This window comes from Procambarus clarkii, chromosome 56 (assembly GCF_040958095.1).
Source record: "Procambarus clarkii isolate CNS0578487 chromosome 56, FALCON_Pclarkii_2.0, whole genome shotgun sequence".
Lineage (NCBI taxonomy): Eukaryota > Metazoa > Arthropoda > Malacostraca > Decapoda > Cambaridae > Procambarus > Procambarus clarkii.
In genome coordinates this window covers 33,931,661-33,958,063 of record NC_091205.1, presented here as the reverse complement: position 1 = coordinate 33,958,063, position 26,403 = coordinate 33,931,661, and the positions used below count along the sequence as shown (strand labels likewise).

The 26,403-nt window shown below is 43.0% G+C and overlaps 2 protein-coding genes across 5 annotated transcripts in view; both read right to left on the bottom strand.

The window, feature by feature from the left end:
• Nucleotides 1–26,403, bottom strand: part of LOC138353262 (uncharacterized) — a 472,768-nt gene that overhangs the window by 310,161 nt on the left and 136,204 nt on the right. The gene's annotated exons all lie outside the window — the stretch shown is intronic.
• On the bottom strand, nucleotides 1,007–26,403 carry LOC138353155 (uncharacterized). 4 transcript variants are annotated; one of them, XM_069306019.1, is made up of 6 exons: nucleotides 26,264–26,403; nucleotides 15,857–16,101; nucleotides 12,791–12,964; nucleotides 9,004–9,150; nucleotides 4,810–5,040; nucleotides 1,007–1,880 (listed from the first exon to the last, which is right to left on the bottom strand). In XM_069306019.1, exons 2-6 carry the CDS (start codon nucleotides 16,097–16,099, stop codon nucleotides 1,728–1,730), a joined length of 948 nt encoding a protein of 315 aa, XP_069162120.1. In that variant the 5' UTR covers nucleotides 16,100–16,101; nucleotides 26,264–26,403; the 3' UTR covers nucleotides 1,007–1,727. The 4 variants fall into 4 exon arrangements, with proteins under 4 accessions (XP_069162120.1, XP_069162117.1, XP_069162118.1 ...); XM_069306016.1 differs by lacking the exon at nucleotides 1,007–1,880 and adding an exon at nucleotides 2,037–3,952; XM_069306017.1 differs by lacking the exons at nucleotides 1,007–1,880; nucleotides 26,264–26,403 and adding exons at nucleotides 2,037–3,952; nucleotides 17,701–17,859.

Below are 26,403 nucleotides of genomic sequence, written 5' to 3'. Positions count from 1 at the left end.
TCACAGCTTGAATCCGTGACCTTGAAAACTCTTAATTTGACAACTATATCACCAGAATCTCTATATCAGATGCAAATTAACAGATAGTGGGTGTCAGTGTGATATCTATCACTGAGTCACGTAGATCTCTGAACCCAGTAAATAAGTCTAGCTTTGCCCCTGAAGTCTTCATCTCACATCATCAACCATTTCCCAGCGGCCACAGAAACCAAGAGTGGTGTTGTTGGTTCGATGTTGAATCAACCTTCATTAACGTTAATTTAACGTTGAATAAACACTGATTCAACGTTGAATTAACGTTACACACAAATCACAATAGCGTGATACATCAAATGAACAAATCCACAAGGGCCGTGATAAGGGTTCGAACTTACGTCCAGCGCGCAATCTATTAAGAACTTATGTCGTGACGCAGTCGACTAAGGCGCGTCTAGGATCATCAGTAGGCAAATTGGAATTCATGTTAAGGTAAAAGTCGAAAACAAATTCTTCTAAGAGACCATTGTTTTAAATGTTTAACTTAAAATTTCACATTTATTGAATACTTTGTTCTTAGTTACAGCACTATAATTTAGGGATTCATCTCTACAGACAAACTAACTGTTCATTAAACACTTGCTAAATATACCAAAAAAAGAGGTAATAATCGAGAACTATAAAGAATATAAAAAACAGAAAACAGACGGCTTTTGGTCTATACCAAGATTATCTACTAGGAACATTATGCTATGTCTATACTAATAATATACTAATATAGCTATACCAAAGGAAACTTAGAGTTGGTATAAATGGGGGTTAAGTCAGAGTGGGAAAATGTTGTAAGTAGAGTGCCTCAAGGCTCTGTTCTGGGATCTCTGGTATTCATAATATATATAAATGATTTAGATTCAGGTTTCAGCAACAATATTCCAAATTTCCTGATACAAAAATCTGGAGGGAAATAAACATGGAAAGACTCGCTATCACTTCAAGACGATCTAAATTGGGTTTTGAAATGGTCAAAAGATTGGCAGATGCAGTTTAATGCTGACAAATGTAAGGTTTTAAGGCTAGGTAATGATGATATAGTTTCAAGATACGCTTGAAACAATTAAGGGATCCTACTTCTATTATGAACATAAGAATGAAGGTAACTACAGAAAACCAATTGACCCAACACCAGGTGTTCTATTACTAATCTTCAGGTTACCTTTGAAGGGAGTTAGTCGGCCGAGAGGACAGCACGCTGGACTTGTGATCCTGTGGTCCCGAGTTCGATCCCGGGCACCGGCGAGAAACAATGGGCAGAGTTTCTTTCACTATGCCCCTGTTACCTAGCAGTAAAATAGGTACCTGGATGTTAGTCAGCTGTCACGGGCTGCTTCCTGAGGGTGAAGGCCTGATCGAGGATCGGGCCACGGGGACACTAAGCCCCGAAATCATCAAGATGAGCTCAAGATTACCTCGAGATGATTTCGGGGCTTAGCGTCCCGCGGCCCGGTCCTCGACCTGGCCTCCTTTTTGTTACATATCCCCAGGAAGCAGCCCCTAGCAACTGTATAACTCTGGGGTACCTATTTACTGCTAGGTGAACAGGGCATCAGGGTGAAAAACTGTCCATTTGTTTCCGCTTCGCCGTTGATCTAACCCGGAACTTTAGGACTACGAATCCCGGACGCTGTCCACTCAGCTGTCAGGCCCCCTTCAATAAATAAATTCCAGTGTTCTATTTGCCTTATAACGAACTTTTATGCATTGATTAAAGGGCCTATTTGATAGATACAATGTTGAACGGAATCTTGAGTTTTAACTGCAGCCTTAGCAAGGGCGTCAACTATCATTTTCCTGCAGGCCAATGTGAAGGAATCCACAACATTCTGAATCATTGGTAGAAATCCAATCTGAAATGATGAAGTGGGAATAGACAAGCAGAAGGCTCTCTCCTAACTCATCTTACACTACTAGTATTAACAATAGTTGGCTATACCGAAACATAGAAATTAAGTACGAGAGAAAAAGTATAAACAACACCAATGTAGGTTAAACAAAATACATACTTAAAAAATAATATATTGTATAAGCCGTTTAAGTAGATCACTTCATTTACTTTTGCACCTTGCAACACAGAATTAAGAAATACCACAACCTACATTAACACACCACAACTGAATAACGCATTGTTGAAAAGGAGAGTTTTTAAATGGGCGAACATATATATAAGTGATAATGGTTCATGAGTAAGTAATTAATTATCAAAAGAAGGCACCAAACCGGGAAGGCTATGTAGCACCATCAAATGAGCGAAATAATCAGAGGGCGCTAAATATCACCAAGGGTGCTAATACGAAAACAGAAATGCATCAGGCGAACGATATCAAAAGAATCCGAATCACCAAGAATTCTATCGAGGGACAAGTGACCGCAAAGTAATGGTTCATGAACATCAACAAATAATCATTTATTAAGAAACATTACATAATTTTGGAAGAAGAACGACCTGGGGCCAGATTTCCGAAGCAGTTACGCAAGCACTTACGAACCTGTACATCCTCTCAATCTTTGGTGGCTTTGTTTACAATTAATAAACAGTTAATGAGCTCCGAGGCATCAAGAGGCTGTTTATAACAATAAGAACAGTTGATTGGGAAGTTTTCATGCGTGTAAACTGTTTAATAAATGTAAACAAAGTTGTCAAAGATTGAGGAAAGATGTACAGGTTCGTAAGTACTTGCGTAACTGCTTTGTGAATCTGGCCCCTGATTTTTGAGGATCTGAGAAACACACAAATGAAACAATGTAGGATGACGGTCATGATATTAAAATGAAAAACACTTCATATGAGGACGTCGAGAGACAGGAAGAACGAGAGATAGCATAGAGATAAATAGTAAAAGGATAAGATAGCAAGTTCATGGTAAAGAGAGAGACCGAGACGGGAAGAACGGCAGCTCGCAAGACAGATAGGAAGAGTGAGCAGGAGAGACTGAAAACATATACACAGCTGTTCCAAAAGATGTTATCAGACTGTCCATGTATTACCCCATGTGTGCGCATGTGTGTACATGCGTGGATGTGTTAACTAACACGCTATGATTACCAGAGCCGAGCTTCACCTTCTACTCCACTTTTGAGACTCCAACTGACTGGTGTAAAGGTTCCTGACCCATCAAATCTACATTTGAAGCCGTGTATATAGCCCTTCTCTACAACTCCACTTCGTAGTTCAGTCAGTTTATTCAATGTGTGGAACACAGGAACTAGGGAAGATATGCTATGTTCAAGTGTGGCTGAGGGAAATATCTAAGAGGTGATGCTGTTTCCCGAGCATAATTATGAAACTGGACCTGGCTCGAACTAATGAAAACCAGTCAAGCCTCGTCCAACGTGTCAGTAAGTGTAGTATAGTTGTGACCGTGTGTGGCTGAAGGTAGTGTGGGGCTGCAGGCCCGGTGTGCCAAGTGTGGCTTCAACACCATCCAGGGGTAGTCGTCTATAATGCAGACAAGGGTATCTGTACCATCCTGGCTACTGCTGCCTGGACCTCGCTGGCAAGATGGGTGTTGTCATGGGTGTCTGTGTTGTGTGTGTTGTGGCTTTCTGTTGTCCGGGGGGTGTCAGCTTCCGGTGTCCGGTGGTTGTTTGCAGGCGACGTCAGACGGGTGTGGGCATTAGATGCCGGACAGGTTTGGGAAACTGGTTCAAGTTGAGCACGTACATCGAATGCCGGGCGGATGTGAGCATCGTATGCCAATCGGGCATGGACTGGCAGGGCTTGGGTGAGCATGGTGACCCCGGCTTGCGTAACACCAGTAGAGCGGAGGTCCAGGAACGCCAAAGTGGAGCAACAGAGACTCCACATCACAGCCTCTTGGTCCTGCTTCTCTCCAACAGTCTTCACTCCCCAGCCAGTCTTGGTGCTCGTATCCTCACCATTACTCTCATCTTCTTCCACCTTCGTATCAGCGTTATTCACCTAAGGGTAAACAACTGTTTTCTGACTGTTAATTTTAATCTTGGTTTACCTAATTATTACCATCAGAATGATACTTATCCACTAACATCGACAGAGACTCCTATCGCCACCTACATGGTCGTCATCTGGGATTAGTGTAAATGAACAAATTCAACAAGGGCCGTGATGAGGGTTCGAACCTACGTCCGAGAGGGTCCTAGACGTGCCTTAATCAACTTTACTGTGACATGGTAAAAGAATTGCAACCGGGAGTTCAACTGACCTCACAAGGATCCTGCAGTCTCTCCGAGACACAAACCAGGATTTTACACAATTCCCCCATGCACCCGAGCGCTGTAAATAAGCTGTTCTACCTCTTCGCCCTTACTTCATTACACAGAAATCACAATAGCGTGATGCACCAAATGAACAAATTCACAAGGGCAGTGATGATTGACAGAGCCCAGGTGCATAGGGAAATTGCGTAAAACCCTTGTTTGTGTCTCAGATTGTAGGATCCGTGTGAGGTCAGTTGAACTCCCGGTTGCAATTCTTTTACCATGTCATAGCAAAGTTAATTAAGGCACGTCTAGGATCCTCTCGGACGTAGGTTCGAACCCTCATCACGGCCATTGTGGATTAGTTCATTTAATGCATCACGCTATTGTGATTTCTGTTTGTAATGAGAGCGCTGAATAATTGGAGATAGTCGGGTATAGGGAAGGAAAGGGAGGGTGCAGTAATGGGGAAGCTGAGAGCAGTGGAGTAATAGAGGGAAGTGGGGTTCGTGATTGAGGAGAGGGAGGGGGATTTGGTGGAGGACGGTGGATGGTAGTAGAATGAGGTACGACAGGATATGGTATGGTGGAGTTGGGTACCTGCATGGAATGGGCTTTGCTTGGCACCATTTTCATCAGCATCTTAGAGGCAAGGCTCCTGAAGGCAAGGATCCAGCATCCGCCTGGGCTGACGTTGAGACTGTTGTTGTAGGACTTTGGGGAGTGTGCGAGGGCGTGGCGTGCAAGGGTGTTATAGTAGGCGTGGTTGACGGTCACCAGGCCCCATACGCCTTCGTCGTCAACGCCCTGGGAACCAAGCACATCCACTACCTGTGAAAACGAGTGTTCAAGTCAGGTGGGGAATGAACGCCCCACCGGACCCCCTATGTTGGTTACTGTGGCAATGCTCGTGCTGCTCTGAGCCAATTGAAACTTAAATAGGAGAGGGATGATATTGCTCAAGCTATTCTCACCCCGACTCTGAGTCAATGTTTCTTCAAAACTTTTTCGGTTTATTCATTGTTATAGCCAATGATCATGTTTCATCTAAATTCACTTCAATGTGCTTACAATTTACTTTTCCTATGAAAAACATTGTCACACACACACACACACACACACACACACACACACACACACACACACACAGTGTGTGTGTGTGTGTGTGTGTGTGAAGATAGTCACTGAAGGTTTCAGTGACTACCTTCAAGGTAGTCACTGAAGGTTCCATAATAGGAACAATAACAACTGGAGGGCAAAAAATTATAATCGTAGTCATATATAATCCGCCACCAAATGACAGAAGACCCAGACAGGAATATGATAGAAACAATATGGCCACCATTAACATAATAGAGAGAGCAGCTTCTGTTGCTAGCAGGAATGGATCTGGACTACTAATCATGACAGACTTCAACCATGGGAAGATAGATTGGGAGAACAGAGACCCACATGGAGGACCAGAAACATGGAGAGCTAAGCTGCTGGACGTGGCAACAAGAAACTTTCTAAGCCAGCACATCAAGGATCCAACAAGAATGAGAGGAGAGGATGAACCAGCAATGCTTGATCTGATATTTACCCGAAATGAGTGGGATATAAGGGAAGTCAAGATGGAAGCGCCCTTGGGAATGAGTGATCACAGTGTATTGAACTTTGAGTACCTGGTTGAGCTAGGAATTATCCCCCCAAAAAAAGAACTGGGAAACAAAAGGCTGGCATACCGAATGGGAAATTATGAGGAGACGAGAAGCTTCCTAAAGGAAATACTTTGGGACACAGACCTGAGAGCTAAGTCTGTACAAGATATGATGGACTATGTCACCCAAAAGTGTCAGGAGGCAGTAAGTAGATACATCCCGGCCCAAAAGCAAAAATCCGAGAAGCAAAAGAAGAATCCATGGTATAATAGGGCATGTATGGAAGGAAAGAAACTGAACAAAAGGGCATGGAGGAACTTCCGGAATAACAGAACACCAGAAAGCAGAGAGAGATACCAGAGAACCAGGAATGAGTATGTCAGGGTGAGAAGAGAAGCAGAGAAAAGTTATGAAAATGATATAGCAAACAAAGCCAAGACCGAACCAAAGCTACTCCACAGTCACATCAGAAGGAAAACAACAGTGAAAGAACAGGTAGTGAAACTTAGAACAGGCGAGGACAGGTATACAGAGAATGACAAAGAGGTGTGTGATGAACTCAACAAGAAGTTCCAAGAGGTCTTCACAACAGAACAAGGTGAGGTCACTGTGCTAGGAGAAAGGGAAGTGAACCATGCGGCCTTGGAAGAGTTTGAAATTACGAGAGAGGAGGTCAAGAGACACCTGCTGGACCTGGATGTTAGAAAGGCTGTTGGTCCAGACGGGATCTCGCCATAGGTACTGAAAGAGTGTGCAGAGGCACTTTGCTTGCCGCTCTCCATAGTGTATAGTAGGTCACTGGAGACGGGAGACCTACCAGAAATATGGAACACGGCGAATGTGGTCCCAATATACAAAAAGGGCGACAGGCAAGAGGCACTGAACTACTGGCCAGTATCCTTGACTTGTATACCATGCATGGTGATGGAGAAGATCTTGAGAAAAACCTGGTAGCACATCTGGAGAGAAGGGTAAATCTTGCCTGACTGGCTTAATAGAATTCTATGACCAGGTAACACAGATTAAGCAAGAAAGAGAGGTCTGGGCGGACTGCATTTTCTTGGATTGTCAGAAAGCCTTGGACACAGTACCGCATAAGAGGCTGGTACATAAGCTGGAGAGAGAGGCCGGTGTAGCTGGTAAGGTGCTCCAGTGGATAAGGGAGTACCTAAGCAATAGGAAGCAGAGAGATACGGTGAGGGGTGAGACCTCCGATTGGCGTGAAGTCACCAGTGGAGTCCCACAGGGCTCTGTACTAGGTCCTATCTTGTTTCTGATATATGTAAATAATCTCCCGGAGGGTACAGATTCATTTCTCTCAATGTTTGCAGACGATGCCAAAATTATGAGAAGGATTAAGACAAAAGAGGACTGTTTGAGGCTTCAAGAAGACCTAGACAAACTGCAGGAATGGTCGAACCAGTGGTTGTAAAAAGTTTAACCCAACCAAATGTAATATAATGAAGATAGGTGAAGGGAGCAGGAGGCCAAATACAAGGTATCATCTGGGAGAGGAAAATCTTCAGGAGTCAGAGGAAGAAAAAGACTTGGGAATTGATATCACGCCAGACCTGTCTCCTGCAGCACATATCAAGAGGATAACATCAGCGGCATATGCCAGGCTGGCCAACATACGAACGGCATTCAGAAATTTGTGTAAAGAATCATTCGGAACTTTGTATACCAAATATGTCAGGCCAATCCTGGAGTATGCAGCCCCAGCATGGAGTCCATATCTAGTCAAGGATAAGACTAAACTGGAAAAGGTTCAAAGATTTGCCACCAGGCTAGTACCCGAGCTGAGAGGTATGAGCTACGAGGAGAGACTACGGGAATTAAACCTCACTTCGCTGGAAGACAGAAGAGTTAGGGGGGGACATGATCACCACATTCAAGATTCTCAAGGGAATTGATAGGGTAGATAAAGACAGGCTATTTAACACAAGGGGCACACGCACAAGGGGACACAGGTGGAAACTGAGCGCCCAAATGAGCCACAGAGATATTAGAAAGAACTTTTTTTAGTATCAGAGTGGTTGACAAATGGAATGCATTAGGAAGTCATGTGGTGGAGGCTGACTCCATACACAGTTTCAAATGTAGATATGATAGAGCCCAATAGGCTCAGGAATCTGTACACCTGTTGATTGACGGTTGAGAGGCGGGACCAAAGAGCCAGAGCTCAACCCCCGCAAGCACAACTAGGTGAGTACAACTAGGTGAGTACACACACACAAAAAAAAAAAAACAGTGGGGGGGGGGGGCCCTGATAGCAGAGTGGAGGGCGCTATGGACTTAATCCTAGGGTCCGGGTTCAATCCCCGGCGATGGCAGAAACAAATGGGCAGAGTTTCTTTCACCCTGATGCCTCTGGTACCTAGCAGTAGGTAGGTACCTGGGAGTTAGACAGCTTTAACGGGCTGCTTCCTCTGTACTTACCTAGTTGTACTTACCTAGTTGTGCTTGCGGGGGTTGAGCTCTGGCTCTTTGGTCCCACCTCTCAACCATCAATCAACTGATGTAAAGATTCCTGAGCCTACTGGGCTCTATCATATCTACATTTGAAACTGTGTATGGAGTCAGCCTCCACCACATCACTTCCTAGTATATTCCATGTACTAACTACTCTGACACTGAAAACGTTCTTTCTAATGTCTCTGTAGCTCATTTGGGTACTCTGCTTCCACCTGTGTCCCCTTGTGCGTGTACCACCCATGTTAAATAATTCATCCTTGTCTACCCTGTAAATTTCCCTGATAATTTTGTATGTGGTGATCATGTCTCCCCGAGCTTTACCGTCTTCCAGCGACGTGAGGTGCAGTTCACGCAGCCTGTCCTCATAACTCATAACTCATGCCTCTTAGTTCTGTGACTAGTCTAGGTGGCATATCTCTGAACGGTTTCCAGCTTCGTCTTGTGCTTGACTAGGTACGGGCTCCATGCTGGGGCTGCATACTCTCTGATTGGTCTTACATATGTGGTATACAAGGTTCTGAAGGATTCTTTACAGAGAGAGAGAGAGAGAAAGTAATATGGGTCGGGAGACAGCAGATTAGACAGCCATTTGTTAGAAAGGCGAGGTCCAAGATCTAACAGCTTGATCCTGCAGACAGAGTAAATACTCCCCCCCCCTTACACACACACACACACACACCTGAAGGTTGGGGCAGTGGGCGCCGAGGGTGGCCAGCAGGAGGTTGTGGCCGCAGTACTGCAGCTTCAGGACACGGAGATGCACCATGGTGGTGAGGGCGTGAGCAGCCAGCCCCAGCTGCCGTTGGCTCAGCGTCCAGGTGGAGTCCTGCGACCACACAGACATGTACCAACAGCCCCGTCAACCTTAACAAGAGATGTAATGAGCCACACAGGAATAATTTATTGCACCAAAAATTACGTTAAGTTTGGTTTTCTAAGCTTCAGTGCTAGTTTGGGCTAGTTCCAACCGAACAAGGAGATGGTAGTTGTGGCGTTGGGGGTGGGGGAGGGGGGGGGTGTATCGTCTTACCTTAAGCTGAGCGTTACTTCAGTTTATCTCATGATGCTGAATATTAGATTACCCTGTTACAGATGTCTGCACACGCACGCTGATGTCCCCCCCTCCCCCACCCCCTCACACACAATCAATGCCACAGAGACATTAGAAAGAATATTTTCAGTGTCAGTAGTTAGTAAATGGAATGCACTAGGCAGTGATGTGGTGGAGGCTGACTCCATACACAGTTTCAAATGTAGATATGATAGAGCCCAGTAGGCTCAGGAACCTGTACACCAGTTGATTGACTGTTGAGAGGCGGGACCAAAGAGCAATAGCTCAACCCCCGCAAGCACAAATAGGTGAGTACACACACACACACAACTTGCAATCTATAAAAATGATAGCCGAGTTGACCCTCTAAATTATAGGCCCGTGTCATTAACAAGCGTGGTAGGCAAAACAATACAAACAATAGTTAAGCCAAATGGGTAGAACACCTGGAGTTATGACATAATAACGCAGCAGACAGTATGATTTTCGAACATAAGATGCTGAGTAACAAATCTACTTAGTTTTTATGATAGAGCCACATTGATACTACAGGAAAGAGATGGTTAGTTTGACTGTGTCTATCTGAACTTAAAGAAAAGGCTTTTGGCAGAATCCCACAAAAGAGGCTGTTCTTGAGACTAGAACATGCTGGAGGAGTGACATACTTCCGACATAGATGAAAATTTTTCTAACTGACTGATCACCGCCCTCATATGTCTGAGACGATATACCTGACTGGAGGAGTGTTACTATTGGAGTACCACATGGTTCAGTTCTTGCACCAGTAATGATCATCGTCTAAATAAACGATCTACCAAAAGGAATACAGAATTATATGAACATGTTTGCGGATGATGCCAAGATACCGGGGAAGATAGGAGACTCAGACGATTGTCATGCCCTTCAAATTGATCTAGATAAATTAAGTCCTTGGAGCGTCAAGTGGCAAATTAGGGGCCTGACAGCTGAGAGGACAGCGCTTCGGATTCGTAGTCCTAAGGTTCCGGGTTCGATTCCCAGTGGAGGCGGAAACAAATGAGCAGAGTTTCTTTCACCCTATGTCCCCTGTTACCTAGCAGTAAATAGGTACCTGGGAGTTAGTCAGCTGTCACGGGCTGCTTCCTGGTGTGTGTGTGTGTGAGATGGAGAAAAAAAATAGTAGTAGTAGTAGAAACAGTTGATTGATAGTTGAGAGGCAGGCCGAAAGAGCAGAGCTCAACCCCCGCAAGTACAACTAGGTGAATACAACTGAATACAACACACACGAGCAAACGCAAAGTTATGGAAATGGGACTATTAATTTATTAATAACATCTTTATTGAGAAAATTAATTACAATTTGCCTAATCTGAGGATTTCGATTAAGTCTTATTAAAGTGAGGATAATGCTGGTATTCTCTGTCACACAGGACAGAGGGTCATACATAAGACAATAGGTCTAAACTGTAGGCGGAAGTACATATATATCATATTACAATCAATGTTTTAATGTATGGATATATGAAAACCACTTTCTATTGTGCACTGCCACACAAGGGCAGGAATGGGTTCGTAAGTGATGCAGCTTAGAAGTAATATAAATAAAAATCGTTCTTCATTCTTTAAAATGGACAAGCAAGTTTTGGGTAAATTGTTAGGATGTCGTCCAGGACACCTGAGTCAATGAAATAGTTACTCAGTTGGTGGTACAAGAAGCCAGGAGGTCTAAAGTCCTTTACGGTTTCACATTCAACAATATAGTGTTATAGTGAATGCACTAAAGGTTTATCACAGAGTTTACAATCTGAATATTCTGGTGCCTGCCAGATATGTCTATAGCCAAGGTGAATTCGCGCAATGACTATATCACATTGCCTGGTCCGGTTACTGTGCTGACCATACAAATACCTATTATTACAAAACTTGTCATAACTTTTAATACTGCAGCTTTCAGGTCTCTGGACATTTCTTAGTTCTTCTAAATCTGAATTAATTTCTTTAATTTGTATGGTTCTAATAATTGCATTAGATATTCCAAAGTCATAATCAATGTTTTCTTTCCTGCAAGCCTCATTGGCCAATCGATCTACAAAGTCATGTTTTCCAACTCCAACATGGGATGGGATTCACACAAATTTTATACAATAGTTATTGTCATTGGCAAAAATTACATTCCATTTAATATTACAAGCTACTTCCGACATACATTGTGATGGGTTATTTAAGGATAGCAGAGCACTTTTAGAGTCACAGAAAATAACGTGATAGGAGACCAAAAGGTCAGTACACAATGAAGGGGAACTGCCTACCTGTAACGACGCGAGAGAGAGACCTGGGCGTGGACGTAACACCTAATCTATCTCCTGAAGCACATATAAATAGGATAACGACAGCAGCGTACTCTACTCTGCCAAAAGTTAGAACATCATTCAGAAACCTAAGTAAGGAGGCATTTAGGGGGCTCTACACTGCCTACCTGAGGCCAGTCTTAGAGTATGCCGCCTCATCATGGAGTACCCATCTGAAGAAACATATAAGGAAACAGGTAAAGGTTCAGAGGTTTGCAACGAGACTCGTCCCAGAGTTACAAGGGATGGGGTATAAGGAGCGCCTGAAGGAACTGTGCCTTACGACACTAGAAAAAAAGAAGGGAGAGGGGGGGTGACATGATAGGAACGTATAAAATACTCAGGGGGGATTGACAGTGGGCATAGACGAAATGTTCACGCGGAATAGTAACAGAACGAGGGAACATGGGTGGAAGCTGGAACCTCAGATGAGTTACAGAGATGTTAGGAAATTTTCTTTTAGCGTGAGAGTAGTGGAAAAATGGAATGCACTTAAGGAACAGGTTGTGGAAGCAAATACTATTCATAATTTTAAAACTAGGTACGATAGGGAAATAGGACCCGAGTCATTGCTGTAAACAACCGATGCTCGAAAGGCGGGATCCAAGAGTCAATGCTCGATCCTGCAGACACAAATAGGCGAGTACACACAAACACACACTAGGGAACGCAGGTGGAAATTTAGTAACCAAATGAGCCATAGACAATAGAAAGAACGTTTTAGTGTCAATAGTTAACAAATGGATTGCATTAAGCAGTGATGTGGTGGAGGCAGATTCCATACACAATTTCAAGTGTAGATATGATTGAATCCAATAGAGTTAGGAACCTTGACAGTCGAGAGGCGGGACCAAAGAGCCGAAACTCAACCCCCGCAAACACAAGTAGGCGAGTACACACGCGCGCGCGCACAGACACGGATGAGAGGACACACACCTAAACAAGATAACACACACACCTTGATGATAAGAACTCATCTAGACGACAAAACATGGATGAAGTAGCACATACATGATGGTAATGACACATATGAATGAAATAATCACAAAACACTGAGCACACACCTAACGAAGCGAACACCCACACACCTGAAAGCTCAGTTCCCTGAGGCCGGCGAGGCGAGGCAGGAGACTAATGAGGTCGTCGCGGTAGAAGGTCCTGACGTGGACGAGACGAAGAGAAGTGGTCGTAGCAGAGAAGAGCAGATCCAGCAGCCTCAGACTCACTGTGTCGTACACCCGCCAGTCACGTAGCACCCGCTCCTGCAACACTTTCTGATTACCTTCATGCTCCTGCAACACTTTCTGATTACCCTCATGCTTCTGCAACACTTTCTGATTACCCTCATGCTCCTGCAACAGATATAATTGGCTCCTGCAACACACACAAAAGGCTACTGCTCCAGTAACATTCCCTTCCCCTTCCAGTAACACACAGCTAATAGGCTCCTGCTCCTGTAACAGAGAAAATTGGCTCCTGAAACACTGAAATAATAGGCTAATGCTTCTGTAACACAAAGATAATAGACCCCTGCAACACAGACAATATGTTATTGCTTCTGTAACATAAATAATAGACTCCTTCTCCTGCAACACAAAAATAATAGGCTCTTTCACAACACCAGTTACGTTCCTCAACCAAAAATATTTACAAGTCGTCAAATATTCATAGCAGGTTTATGCAACATTTTGTGTCCAGAACTGCAATTGTAAAATATATGCAACTTTCTCGTGCAACACAATATTAAAATGAACAGCCTTGCAACTTGGTGCATTTTATATATATATATATATATATATATATATATATATATATATATATATATATATATATATATATATATATATATATATATATAAATACACATTGTACAGCTTCTGCAACAATTAAACTGCCATCCGTCAATACAGGTCGACACGATATATACCTTTTGTTGCTGCAATGTCTTGCTGGATATTACTGATTGGTGCAATTCTGACAAAATAGAGAGTTTACAAAGCTAACGTTGTCAATGACATGGTAAACCATTGCTTCATGGTGGCACCTGACGCTGGAGTGCCATCATCACCCACTGCTTCATGGTGACAGCCGAGTCACACTTGCAGACCTTCGCTACGCCGGCAACAGCAGCTGCTCAACCAAGTTACCAAGTACCATAATACTGGCACAGGTGGATTACGGATGACCTCTTACTGTAAAGGTTGTCAAGGAGGTGCAGGGCCAGGCAGTGCATGTTAGGACGCTTGAGTACCACTACAGCAATGTTTACAAGTCTCTACCAGACTACAACAGTAATATCTACAAGTCTCTACGTGACCACTCAAGTAATATGGAAGTCTCTACAGGACAAGACAGTAGAGTATTGTTTACATGTCTCTAATGAAAAGTCTCTACAGTAATATTTACACATCTCTACGTAACCGCTACAGTAATGTCTACACGTCTCTACCGGAAAAGACGCTACAGAAGCAGGCCACTGCAGTATTTTGAGACGCGGCAATGCTAGCCAAAAGTTTCCCCATCATCAACATTCTTCACATTCTTATGTTCTCTCTTCTATAACTGGACACTTTTAGCAGTTATTAGCTTCCGATAATTTCTGTTTTCTTAAATGCAAAAAATTTTTGTGTTTAATATGAAATCTAAAAGAAAACCCCCGGCTTAATTTGTCTTCAACACCCGTGGCGCCACGAACGTGTCCCGCTTCCTTCCTTCGCGCTACAATAACAGGATACTAGAGAAAGGAAAGCTGAAAGAGGATAGAAAGGAGAGGGAAGATAAAAGTGAGGGGTGGTGACAAATATTATTTTATATAATGGCCATGAAGACTCACAGGCTGCTTCTGCACCTGCTCGACATCTGTGGCTGCACCTCTGATTATAAAGTTAGCTCACACCTCGAGTATGCTCCACTATTTGGAAACACCTGTCCATTATCCCATCCCGACTTTTGGACAGGGTAGAGATCCGTGAAGGGTCAGCTCAAGCCTCGACCCGTCTAGGCCGGTCCTCACGTGAACATCAGAAATATGTTATTAACGGATGAAATCTAAACATCAAGGTGGCACCACTGGCCATTTCCCTCAGCTCAATGAACACTCCATCAGCAATTACTCATTCCTCTCCTGACACGCATCAAATGTTTCATAATTTTTTGTTAAATCCAGTCAGACGAGGAAATCAAAGATGCAGACCATAGGAGAAACTCCAACTTCACTCACCACCCGGCATAAAATTTGCTTGCTATTAAATATAGTCAAACTTACAATAAAGCAAATGATAAACCTAGGCTTCGAAAGGAGCTGTTAAGGCAAAAAGAGAAGGACCAGGCTTGAAAAAAAGAGAGAAGGACCAGGCTTGAAAAAAAGAGAGAAGGACCAGGCTTGAAAAAAGAGAGAAGGACCAGGCTTGAAAAAAAGAGAGAGGACCAGGCTTGAAAAAAAGAGAGAAGGACCAGGCTTGAAAAAAAGAGAGAAGGACCAGGCTTGAAAAAAAGAGAGAAGGACCAGGCTTGAAAAAAAGAGAGAAGGACCAGGCTTGAAAAAAAGAGAGAAGGACCAGGCTTGAAAAAAGAGAGAAGGACCAGGCTTGAAAAAAGAGAGAAGGACCAGGCTTGAAAAAAGAGAGAAGGACCAGGCTTGAAAAAAAGAGAGAAGGACCAGGCTGAAAAAAGAGAGAAGGACCAGGCTTGAAAAAAAGAGAGAAGGACCAGGCTTGAAAAAAAGAGAGAAGGACCAGGCTTGAAAAAGAGAGACGGACCAGGCTTGAAAAAGAGAGAAGAACCAGGCTTGAAAAAAACAGAAGGACCAGGCTTAAATAAAAGTCTGATGAACAGCTTTTATTATATTTTCCTGCTGCTGATTAACCACCAAAATTTTAATTTAAAACTGGGTAGAAGAAAGAAAAAATAAAAAGTAAAAGAAATAGAAAGAAAAAGAAAGTAAAAAAAGAGAAAATGAAAATAATTAAGTAAGAGGACGGGAACGCTATGAAGAGTTGAGGACACGCAAGATTGAACATAATGAAGAGAGAACAAGCGAATATTTCAGAAACGGGAAATAGAGGACAAAGCGGAAATGAAAAATAAGAGTCGAGATAAATATGGAAGCAAAGAGAAAACTTAAGAGTAAAACAAGTGTAGAGGCGAACACACACCTGCATACGCTGGCGGACGATGTGAGGGAGGTGGGCGTGAACTATGTGTGTGATGTGCGCCTTGTTCCCCTGCCAAGACCTCTTCTTTGTGGCCTCAGTCAGGACCGTCAACACCGCTGACTCCGCCAAGGCCTCCAGGTGCGGCGCCTGCGCCCTCCTGTCCTCACCACCAAGATTTACCTCGCCATTATTACCATTGTTTCCGTTAATAGCGTTAATTCTGTTGTAACCATTGTGCACCATCTCTGTTGGGAGGAAAACCACGCACCTAAATTAAAGATGAATTTCAAAGACTCAAATATTGCTACTAATTTATTCCAACGCAAATTGTGACAATGTTCATTTGAATAATTAAGGAATAGAGAACATTAAAGAATATTGTGTAAGTGAACACTTTGATTAAATTCAAGAATATCAGATTAAATAACTTTCATGAAGGCGAGGGAAGTCAATTAGAAGCTTGGGTAGATCAGGAGAGTATGAGCAAAAGATGAACATTCATAATCCCAATAAAAACAATGTACTTTTCTGCGATGAGACAGAATAATTACATTATATATTTTCAGACTTAAAAGCAATATATTTATTCTCGTATTAACAGTAAAAAGCTTAAATCTGTTACCAACAGTAAAAATTAATCTGTTAGCAACAGGAAAAGACAATGTATTAACAACAGGTAAATGCTACATCTACTAACGATATCACAAAGGCTACATCTATTAACAGTAGTTAAAGGCTAAATGTATTAATAAGAACAAAATGTTAAATCTAATAAGCTAAAAAATCTCACTGAACTTCGTTTCGTCTGTCCCGACTTTCAAATTTGGAAGTTCAATTGAACTTTAATTATCTGCTTTGTGATCATTCAAAGCGCACCTTTACGACATACGGTTCAATAACTCCAAAGTTTGAGCTGTATGGTTAGGTAACAGTAGTTAGCTGACTGATATGTTCATCTCATTTCCTCAGCCCATCCTCTAAGACAGGGGCGGGCAGCCTTTTTAAATGTGCGCGCCAAAATCTCCAAATCTTTGATGCAAAATTTTCTCGCATACCAAACGAAATTTTGGGGAGCGTGTTATTATTTTCTGCCTTAAGTATTGGGAGAACTTTTCAAATAATCAAATATCACACTAGTGCGGCACAATCAAAGTATATTCCACGAGTGAATATTTTAAGTCGTGTAAGATTGCATGAATGTAAAATTTACTACCGAAATTAATAATGGTCGTTCTTCCCTGTTGATAGCACGGTTATTTTTTTTATTAGCCTTTAAATGCAATTCTCGCTGGCATATACAGCCACACGATTGAAGGTAAAAAATGCTAATATCAGCAAAAGACTAAACAATAATTCTGAATCTTTTTTTCTTATATATATCAGATTAATCAGCCATAAGTTTTTTCAAGTTTTCCAAATATATTCCAGCACCCACACTCAGTCGTTTTACTTGGCTAAAGCACAATAAAAAAAAAAAACTATTATATTCTGGGATTAATTCTTAATCCCTTATGAGTAATACATAAAAATTAAGCAGCTCAGAAAATCTTATCGTAATTACCCTGAAATATGGGGAAAACCTAGAAATTTTATTCAGTTTAGTTATTCATTTATTTATTTATTAAATAAGTTAAATTTAATTTGATATTAAATTATTTCTTTAGAGAGCGTACTGTATATTTTCAATTTCATCCCACTAGTAGCCTCCTTTACAAACTTGGATTGTTAAAGATCAAATTGGATTATTTCTATATGTTCTACCAAATCAAAATTAATTGACTGATAAATTTGTTACTACTGGCTATTCTACGATTTCAAGAATGGTTAATAATATAGATATGGACAAGCTTAGCTGTCTTTGTAGAATGCAGCCTGGTTAACAAGCAATAGACACATCTGAATCATGTAAACTGTCTCCTCGTTGACCATGTGGTTATGGTGTCGTCGCGTGTAACGTGATAAACTAGTCAAGTTGCTACTAATGTGTCATGCCGTCACAATTTCACGTGCCGGAATATGTAGTACTACGCTGCGTGCGCCTCACGGGAAGTCAACCTTGATGGCGTTGTCTCTGTACAATGGCTTCTCCGCCTCCCTTCCTGCTCCGGACGCGTCCAGAACGGTTAGGTTTTTATTTCGAGAGGAGTTAGTTTATTTAATATATTTGTTTATAGATGATTCTGTTGATCACAGGAAAGTGATTTTTAATATTCATCGTATTCCACAGACTGCTGTTTTAAAGATTATTTATTAATATTATTCTTGGGTGAATTTAATATTGGTGACGTGGCAATGTAACATTTTCTAGTAGACCCGCCATAAAAAGTTTTTTAGTAGGGTTAACTAAGGTATTTGATAATTATATTTTAGTATTTATTTAACATAAAACAGCAACTCCTTTCTTACATATTATGTTAAGGGTTAATAAATGATGTCAAATTTCCACACTGAATACACCTCCCAGGTTTTATGAAATTCGTTTCGTGGATAAGCAAATCAAGTTACTACAATTATGCACCTTCCTACAGTAATGGTGCAGAAGTCAGTCGACGTGTGGCCGCCTGGCGAGTGGCCCAGCAAAACGGGACAAAACTTGTGAATCAGTGTATCGCAGAGACACATGGCTGAGAAATCGGCCCGTTCTCACGAGGGTTTCTAACATCAAAAAACTATTGTACTAAAGTGTCTTATTCTAACTTGCCAGAGGAACCGCGAACAGAAAACGGAATATTACGTCAATTTCGTGAGCAGCTATCATTTTCTTGTATGACAGTTTTTGGCTTTATGTAAAGTATACGTCCAAATGCGATGTGCTATTAGGAGGACGAGTTGGTGAACATGTCATGTTTGTTTCATTCTTAATACTTAAACAGTTATCAGTGTTTGTTTCTTTATTGCATTTTATTTGGTATCGCTCAACTTAATAAAATTGCATTTTATATACAATTCAGCGAAGTTGAATATATATTTAATTATTTTTTTATAGTGAGCTTTGTGCTTCGGGTGCCGGAAAAATGTCGTTTGCGTGCCAAGAGCCCACCCCACCCCTGCTCTAGACCAAGCTGAAAGTCATATTGATATCTGACGAAGTTAAAGTCAGCATTTGACTTGTATAGCAGCTAACCTACTGAAAATTGTATAATAAATTTTATTTCGGAAATAGATTAATACTATATTGTGTTGGTTTAGGTAGGTTTGGTATAGTGAAGTAGATTTAGAGAGAGCAATAGTGATTGAAAGTGAATAAGTACATTGCGAGTTTAGAACGTCGTTAAGTATACTATATCAAATGCTGACTTATGCAGATTTTAATAATTCACAATTTGACTTAACTGTGAACCCGACGCCGTGTTTTGACGATAGGCTGTGTTTACCCTACGGCTGCTCAGCCCGTTTTCTTGATTTGCTATTGTAAAAACTAAAATTTTACTTTACCAGAAACGTACGAATTCAAGCAACCCATCTAAACCATCGACTCCGATGCATAGAAAACGGATATTTTTATGAGCCGATATTTCATGTTAATTGGTTGCATTTGTGACGTTGAATAAGATGACGTAAAATTAAGCGACCGATTAATTGAGCGGACTGGCTGGTCTGCTTGCTGCCAGAGCTGACGAGTTCAGGTGTTGGAGGCCGACCCCAGACACACCGACTGTGGAGGTCGACTTCCTCAGCATCACTCACCAGACCACCCCGTCCTCAGCATCATTCACCAGACCACCCCCCGTCCTCAGCATCACTCACCAGACCACCCCCGTCCTCAGCATCACTCACCAGACCACCACCGTCCTCAGCATCACTCACCAGACCACCCCCGTCCTCAGCATCACTCACCAGACCACCCCCGTCCTCAGCATCACTCACCAGACCACCCCCGTCCTCAGCATCACTCACCAGACCACCACCGTCCTCAGCATCACTCACCAGACCACCACCGTCCTCAGCATCACTCACCAGACCACCACCGTCCTCAGCATCACTCACCAGACCACCCCCGTCCTCAGCATCACTCCCCAGACCACCACCTTCCTCAGCATCATTCACCAGACCACCACCTTCCTCAGCATCATTCACCAGATGATAACTTACCTCAGCATCACTCACCAGACCACCACCGTCCTCAGCATCACTCACCAGACCACCCCCGTCCTCAGCATCACTCACCAGACCACCCCCGTCCTCAGCATCACTCCCCAGACCACCACATTCCTCAGCATCATTCACCAGACCACCACCTTCCTCAGCATCATTCACCAGATGATAACTTACCTCAGCATCACTCACCAGACCACCACCGTCCTCAGCATCACTCACCAGACCACCCCCGTCCTCAGCATCATTCACCAGACCACCCCCGTCCTCAGCATCACTCCCCAGACCACCACCTTCCTCAGCATCATTCACCAGACCACCACCTTCCTCAGCATCATTCACCAGATGATAACTTACCTCAGCATCACTCACCAGACCACCACCGTCCTCAGCATCACTCACCAGATCACCCCCGTCCTCAGCATCACTCACCAGACCACCCCCGTCCTCAGCATCACTCCCCAGACCACCACCTTCCTCAGCATCATTCACCAGATGATAACTTACCTCAGCATCACTCCCCAGACGATAACTTACCTCAGCATCACCTCCACAATACCAGTTAATGCTTCCTTGTGCACTACAAGTAAGAAAGGCCGTTTATTCATTCCCAAGAAGAGAAAAGAATTGATCAATATATAGACTGTCTGCAGTGGCGCCTAACATCCTAGTTGACCAAACCATTAACTAGGAGGCCTGGTTAGAGACCGGTTGGCTGTAAGGACATTGATCTCCGGAACCAGCATTAGGCAGACGCAAGTAGGTAGATGACTGGGTAAGTGACTGCGTGTGGAGGGACTCACTGGGCCTTCCGAGTAACAGGGCCAGACAATGACGAACTTCCTCCAACACCTCCGTCCTGTGGCAGCCAGTCCTGTGGCAGCTCGTTCTTGCAGGTTAACTCTTTGTATTGTGTACGATGTGGCAAATCAAGAGAATAGGCTGAACACACACACATTTCCCATAGGAATGAGTGATCACATTGTATTGATTTTTGAGTACCTGGTAGAGCAAGGAGTAATCTCCCTCCAAAAAGAACTAGAAAGCAAGTGGCTGACGTGCCAAAGGGAAATTATGAGATGAGAACATTCCTAAAGGATATACCATGGGACACAGAATTCAGAATGAAGTCCGTACATGACATGATGAATTATGTCACCCAGAAGTGTCAGGAAGCAGTAAACAGGTTTATTCCGGCCCAAAAGTAAATAATTGAGAAGCAAAAGAAGAATCCATGATTTAATAGGACATGTATGGAAGCATAGGAAGTGATCAAAAGGGGGTAGAAGAACTTCCGAAATAACAGAACATCAGAAAGCAGTGATATACCAGAGAGCCAGGAATGAGTATGTCAGTGTGAGAAGAGAAGCAGAGAAAAAGTATGAAAATGATATAGCAAATAAAGCCAAGACCGAAACAAAGCTGCTCCACAGTCACATCAGGAGAAAAACAACAGTGAAAAAACAGGTGATGAAACTTAGAACGGGTGAGGACAGATACACAGAGAATGACAGGTGTGTGTGAAGAACTCAAGAGATTCCACGAGGTATTCACAATAGAATGAAGTAAAGTCCTTGCGCTAGGAGAGGTGGCAGTAAACCAGGCGGCCTTAGAAGGGTTCGAAATTACCATACATGTGGTTAAGAGGAATTTGTTGGATCTGGACGTGAGAAAGGCTGTTGGTCCGGACGGAATCTCGCCATGGTTACAGAAAGAGTGTGCAGAAGTACTTTGCTTGCCACTCCCCATAGAGTATGGTAGGCCACTGGAGACCTACCAGAAATATGGAAGACAACAAATGTAGTCCCAATATACATAAAGGATGACAGGCAAGAGGCACTGAACTTTAAGTAAACTAAACTCAAAGAGTTGTTGGGTTGGATTTACTTAGAGTATAGCAATGACGTAGAGCGGTGGAAATATGGTGAGGTGTGGGATCCTACTCCTGCCCCCGAGCCCTCCTCCAGTCATGACAGTAGTTACAACACCAATTTGTTCAAACGTACAAGAATGGACCTTTGGACCCAAAAGTACACGTTTTAAATTACTGAATTAGCCCAAATGGCTTACTTAAAAACGTAAAAGTAACCGAGGAATTTAACCTGACTTCACCAAGCAATCATCGACCTAAGATACGCTATCTTAGGCCTAATATTGTACATGTACATGCTACACTAGGCTTAGGAATGTTTAAGTTTGGTTTTGGGCTTTTTATTCGTGCCCTCGACAAGACTAATACTACAAAACATGAACATTGTTGGCTGTATTATGTTGTGGGTTGGGTGGTGTCGTTGATCCTTCTTTATGGACAACCCAACCCAAAACTCGGTAGAGTGCTTATACTTTACCAGGAGATCACCCTGGGCGCTTCTGGCTCTTTGAGAGGGGCTCAACGTCACACGTTTAGAGGATGCGGCTCCAATACTTAGCCTCGTTGTCACATGCACACACCCACTCGAGCCGCTGTGACTCCCCACTCTCTCCTTATGTGATATGATTTCCTCAATCCCCTTTGACTTATTAGTTTTCCATTCTACCCTGTCCACAGCTGTGGTTCTTGGTTCTCTCTCTCTCCTTTCCTACTTCCTGGGAAGCCTCACTAGGACAAGGGCAAACACCAGCAAATTTGAATACATTTACTGGACAAAGCACATATACAATACATACACACATATAATAATAATAATGAATCCTACACTCTATACTATTTCAGTCAGGTTGCACTCCAACACCATCAGAACTCTATCATCTGCTTATCCAGTGGTATCCTATCTCCTGATTCACCACCTAATACTACCAACCTCCAAGTAGGTCAAGTCTTATAACACAATGTTGCACTATCAGCAAGAGAATACATATATATACACATACAAGGAAAACCAGTGTATGGCTGCAATAACATAAATATTAGTATAAATATTCCTTGATATACAACAATGATCAATCGATCACCCTATTAGTCCTAGAACACATATGTATATCTCTGCAGGTAATCCAGCCTACGACTATAACTCTATACTTCAGTATAAATACTCCTTGGCACAAACATGGCAAACTGTCACTCACCTTTCACTGCGTCTTGCACGCTAATGACAACCAAACACTCTACCAACTCCCTACAAGTAATCAACCAGAACTTCCCTTCCACCTCTGGAAGTTCACCACCTTGACATCTTCAGGTTCTTCTGGGTTTATCTACCAGGATCCTCCACAGCTCTCCTGGCTGCTACACCATGAAGTTTCCTCGAACAGAACTGGAGTTTCGCCACTGGTATTACAGAAGCACGTGACACTCCTCTTCACTGCTTCTCCTCACAGCTCGAGGACCTACTCTTCACTGTGGGGCTACTCTTCCTCAGAGTACACTACTCCTTCAACAGCCTTTGAGTCTCTTCAACTACTCCTTCTCTGCTGGCTTCGAAGTTCTCAGCAACTTCTTCCAAAGACAAACCTGCAACCCATTGACACGCCAATAAAAACGTTCCCCCTTAAACACATAAACGAAATAATCCACACAATATGTTTGCACCTAACATATCTCTGATCTCTTCATACTGTGAGAGTGGACTCCCCCGTTTGGGCTGGTCCATGCTCCGCCCGGCCAGGCAGCCCTCGAGGCAGCTACCCCACCAGGAGCTGGGGTCCCTCAGTCATCTGCCAGCACTCAGAGGAGACGGACGTCGCTTCGTCCTCCAGGACGTTCCTCTTCACCGTCTTATTTGAGGCCTTTTGCCTTACTAAAACATGTCTAACTTATCAATGAACATTCGCTACTGTCGCTGGGCACACGACCAACTACATGTAATCACTATAAACTGGCTTAAAATCGTGCTTACCACAGATTGTCTAGTCGAGGGCGCTCTCCCTCTGACGGAGTCTGATCAGGGCGCTCCCACGGCCCACGATAATGTCTCTGGGCGGCTTAACAAACTCTCCTTGCCATCCAGGACTTGAGACCTCACGTTCCCAGCTCGATTCCACAGCTGGAACGTCTGCACACTTCCTTTCTCTTGAAGGTATATCACTAGGGGTTCCTCCCTGTCAGGAGCTCACACGGAGCGCAGCTTCCCCTCACGATGTCTGGTACTAAAGTGGGGTCAGAGCCCTCCCGAAGCGAGCCTCCAGCAAATTATCCACATCTCATAACCAGTCATTTATCTATTTTCTTTTTCCCTGCCCATATTTTAAACTCTCTGTAAAATTTACCCAATTATTTTTACATATGAATCTTCATGTCTGTATATCTCCGACTTCCTAGTCAGGTCAGGCTTGATAGAATAATTCTCAAAGGGGAGACTCGTTTTTCGGTTGCCTGGGATCATAACAGCTGCAACAGTATTTTTGTATGTTGGACCAAATAGCTGCTATTAGTATTATAATGTTAGAAGGATGGTTACTGGCTCCATTACCTACCAACCAACCAACCTCCCTCCCTCCAAGGATGATGAATATTCAGTACGGTATTCGAGTCATTCCACACAAGGCGTGCCCAGGTGTTCCTTCATTAAAGACATCTTTAGAGAATTAATAACACACAAAATCGTGTATTTTGTGAAGACAAGAAGAGTGCGTGTCCAGTTCATAACGAGCTGGGCGTCTCACATCCCGGCCTCTCCAATACCATCTAGTATTTTGACGAATAAAACCCATAAGGCCAAAAAACCGAGTTACTAAAAATCATAGCGACTTGCAAAATTGACGTGATAACCCGTTTTCTATTCGTGAGTCCTCGGTTAGGTTAGATTCGGAGGAATTAACGTTGTGAATGGTGGAGAGGGCGGGCCGCTGACCGTGTATACCTGGCTCCTCACCCCGGCCCCTCCTACTCACCCGTCAGATTCCAATAATGCTTATTGTGGGGGACAGTAAGCCTGTAAATATAGGCCTATTGCCGTCCTTGTAGCTCGAGTTACAGCCCCGCTTCTGTGTCAGGTAAGTCCACTACAGGGTTCGTCATAGCCCGTGCTACTTGGAACTTTATTCCTTTAAGCCGAGTGTAGAAAACAACAACAACGTCCCTCGAGACCAACTACTGACCTTTACCCATGATGCAACCTACCTACAACTACCCACAACAGTTGCTAAACTACCAGGTAGCTATTCACTTCTTGACGAACCGAGGCATCAGGTGAAATGAAACGTGCCCAATAATTTCTGCCTTGCCCGATGAATGAACCCGGCTCCCTCGGTTGAGTGCATGGAGGACAGACAATTAAGCTTCATGAATCATGCACATCAACAGCTTGGTAGTTTGGCTGGAAGGGAACAACCCTAAAGTTGTTCACTAAACCCTTTGTTTCTCACTCTGTTCTCCCGATTGACACTTTGGAAAAAATAAACTTTTAATTTGTCCAGTGTCAACCAGTTTTTTCAAAGTACAAAGGGTATTAAATGCATCAACATGGGCAGCTTATGTTCTCGTGGCTGCTTATGTTCCTAAGTCATTTTATCCTGTCTCTGTGTTGGCTCGGGGTCTTGAAGTGGGTAGAATGTAATTGTGTTAACTGGTTGCCTATTGCTGGCCTTTATTTTTTGATGTGAAGCGCCTCGCTGATGTCCATTCTTCTGTTGCCGTTATACCTGTCGATTATTTCACTGAAATAATCGACATAACAGAATACTGGACATCAGCAAGGAGCTACAGCTCAAAAAATCAAGTCCAGCAATCAGTAAACACTTAACACAATTATATTCTACCTACTTCAGACCTTGTGTGTATATATTACACACAAGTTTCCCTAAATATTCAAACCCGACGGAATAACAGATCAAGGATCAAGGAAAACATTTTTCTGTGCGAGACAAACAAACAAGACCAAATTAAACAGTACTCATTAAACACAAACAAGAGCATATCGTTGATACATGCACTCAACATGGTTCATATGTGGTCTACCTCCACAGCAGCCCATTTTCTCGATTTGCCTCCTCCAAAAATACACCACCTAACTAGAAACGTACAAACCCAAGCAACCTAACCTATCAAATCCGATGCATAGAAAAAGTAATTTGTAGGCCGTTACTTGTCACAGTAGGTTACGCTACATAACATATAGGTTGCGTTTTTTACGTTGAGAGGACGAGTTGGCGCGTGTGCGCACGCAAATACATGGGAAACGTTGGTTTAAAATCCTAAACATCCCGTACATACACACAAATAATAGTCCTAACGGTAAAACACCTTCTAACGTCAGTATTATACACAGACGTTTATGTTCAAATGTTAGTATTCAATACACATCAAAACAAACCATTAAACATTGGACATCAAGTAAACATCACATTTCACGTGACATCGTTAAAAAGCAATACCTTTGAGATGATCTAATGTGAGAATCTGTTACAGAAACTCTCCTGTCCTTAAGCGAAAAGAATTTCACTGATAAATGAAGGAGCAGAGCGGTCCAACACCCTCACTCCTCAGCTGCACTAGACAAACTGTTCTCCTGGTG

Coding starts and splice junctions, on each gene's coding strand:
- LOC138353155 (XM_069306016.1), bottom strand. CDS start 16,099: ATGGTGCACAATGGTTACAACAGAATTAACGCTATTAACGGAAACAAT. Junction 12,965..15,856: donor TCGTCCGCCAGCGTATGCAG/GTGTGTGTTCGC, acceptor AAAGTGTTGCAG/GAGCGGGTGCTACGTGACTG. Junction 5,041..9,003: donor CCCACTGCCCCAACCTTCAG/GTGTGTGTGTGT, acceptor TCGTTTTCACAG/GTAGTGGATGTGCTTGGTTC.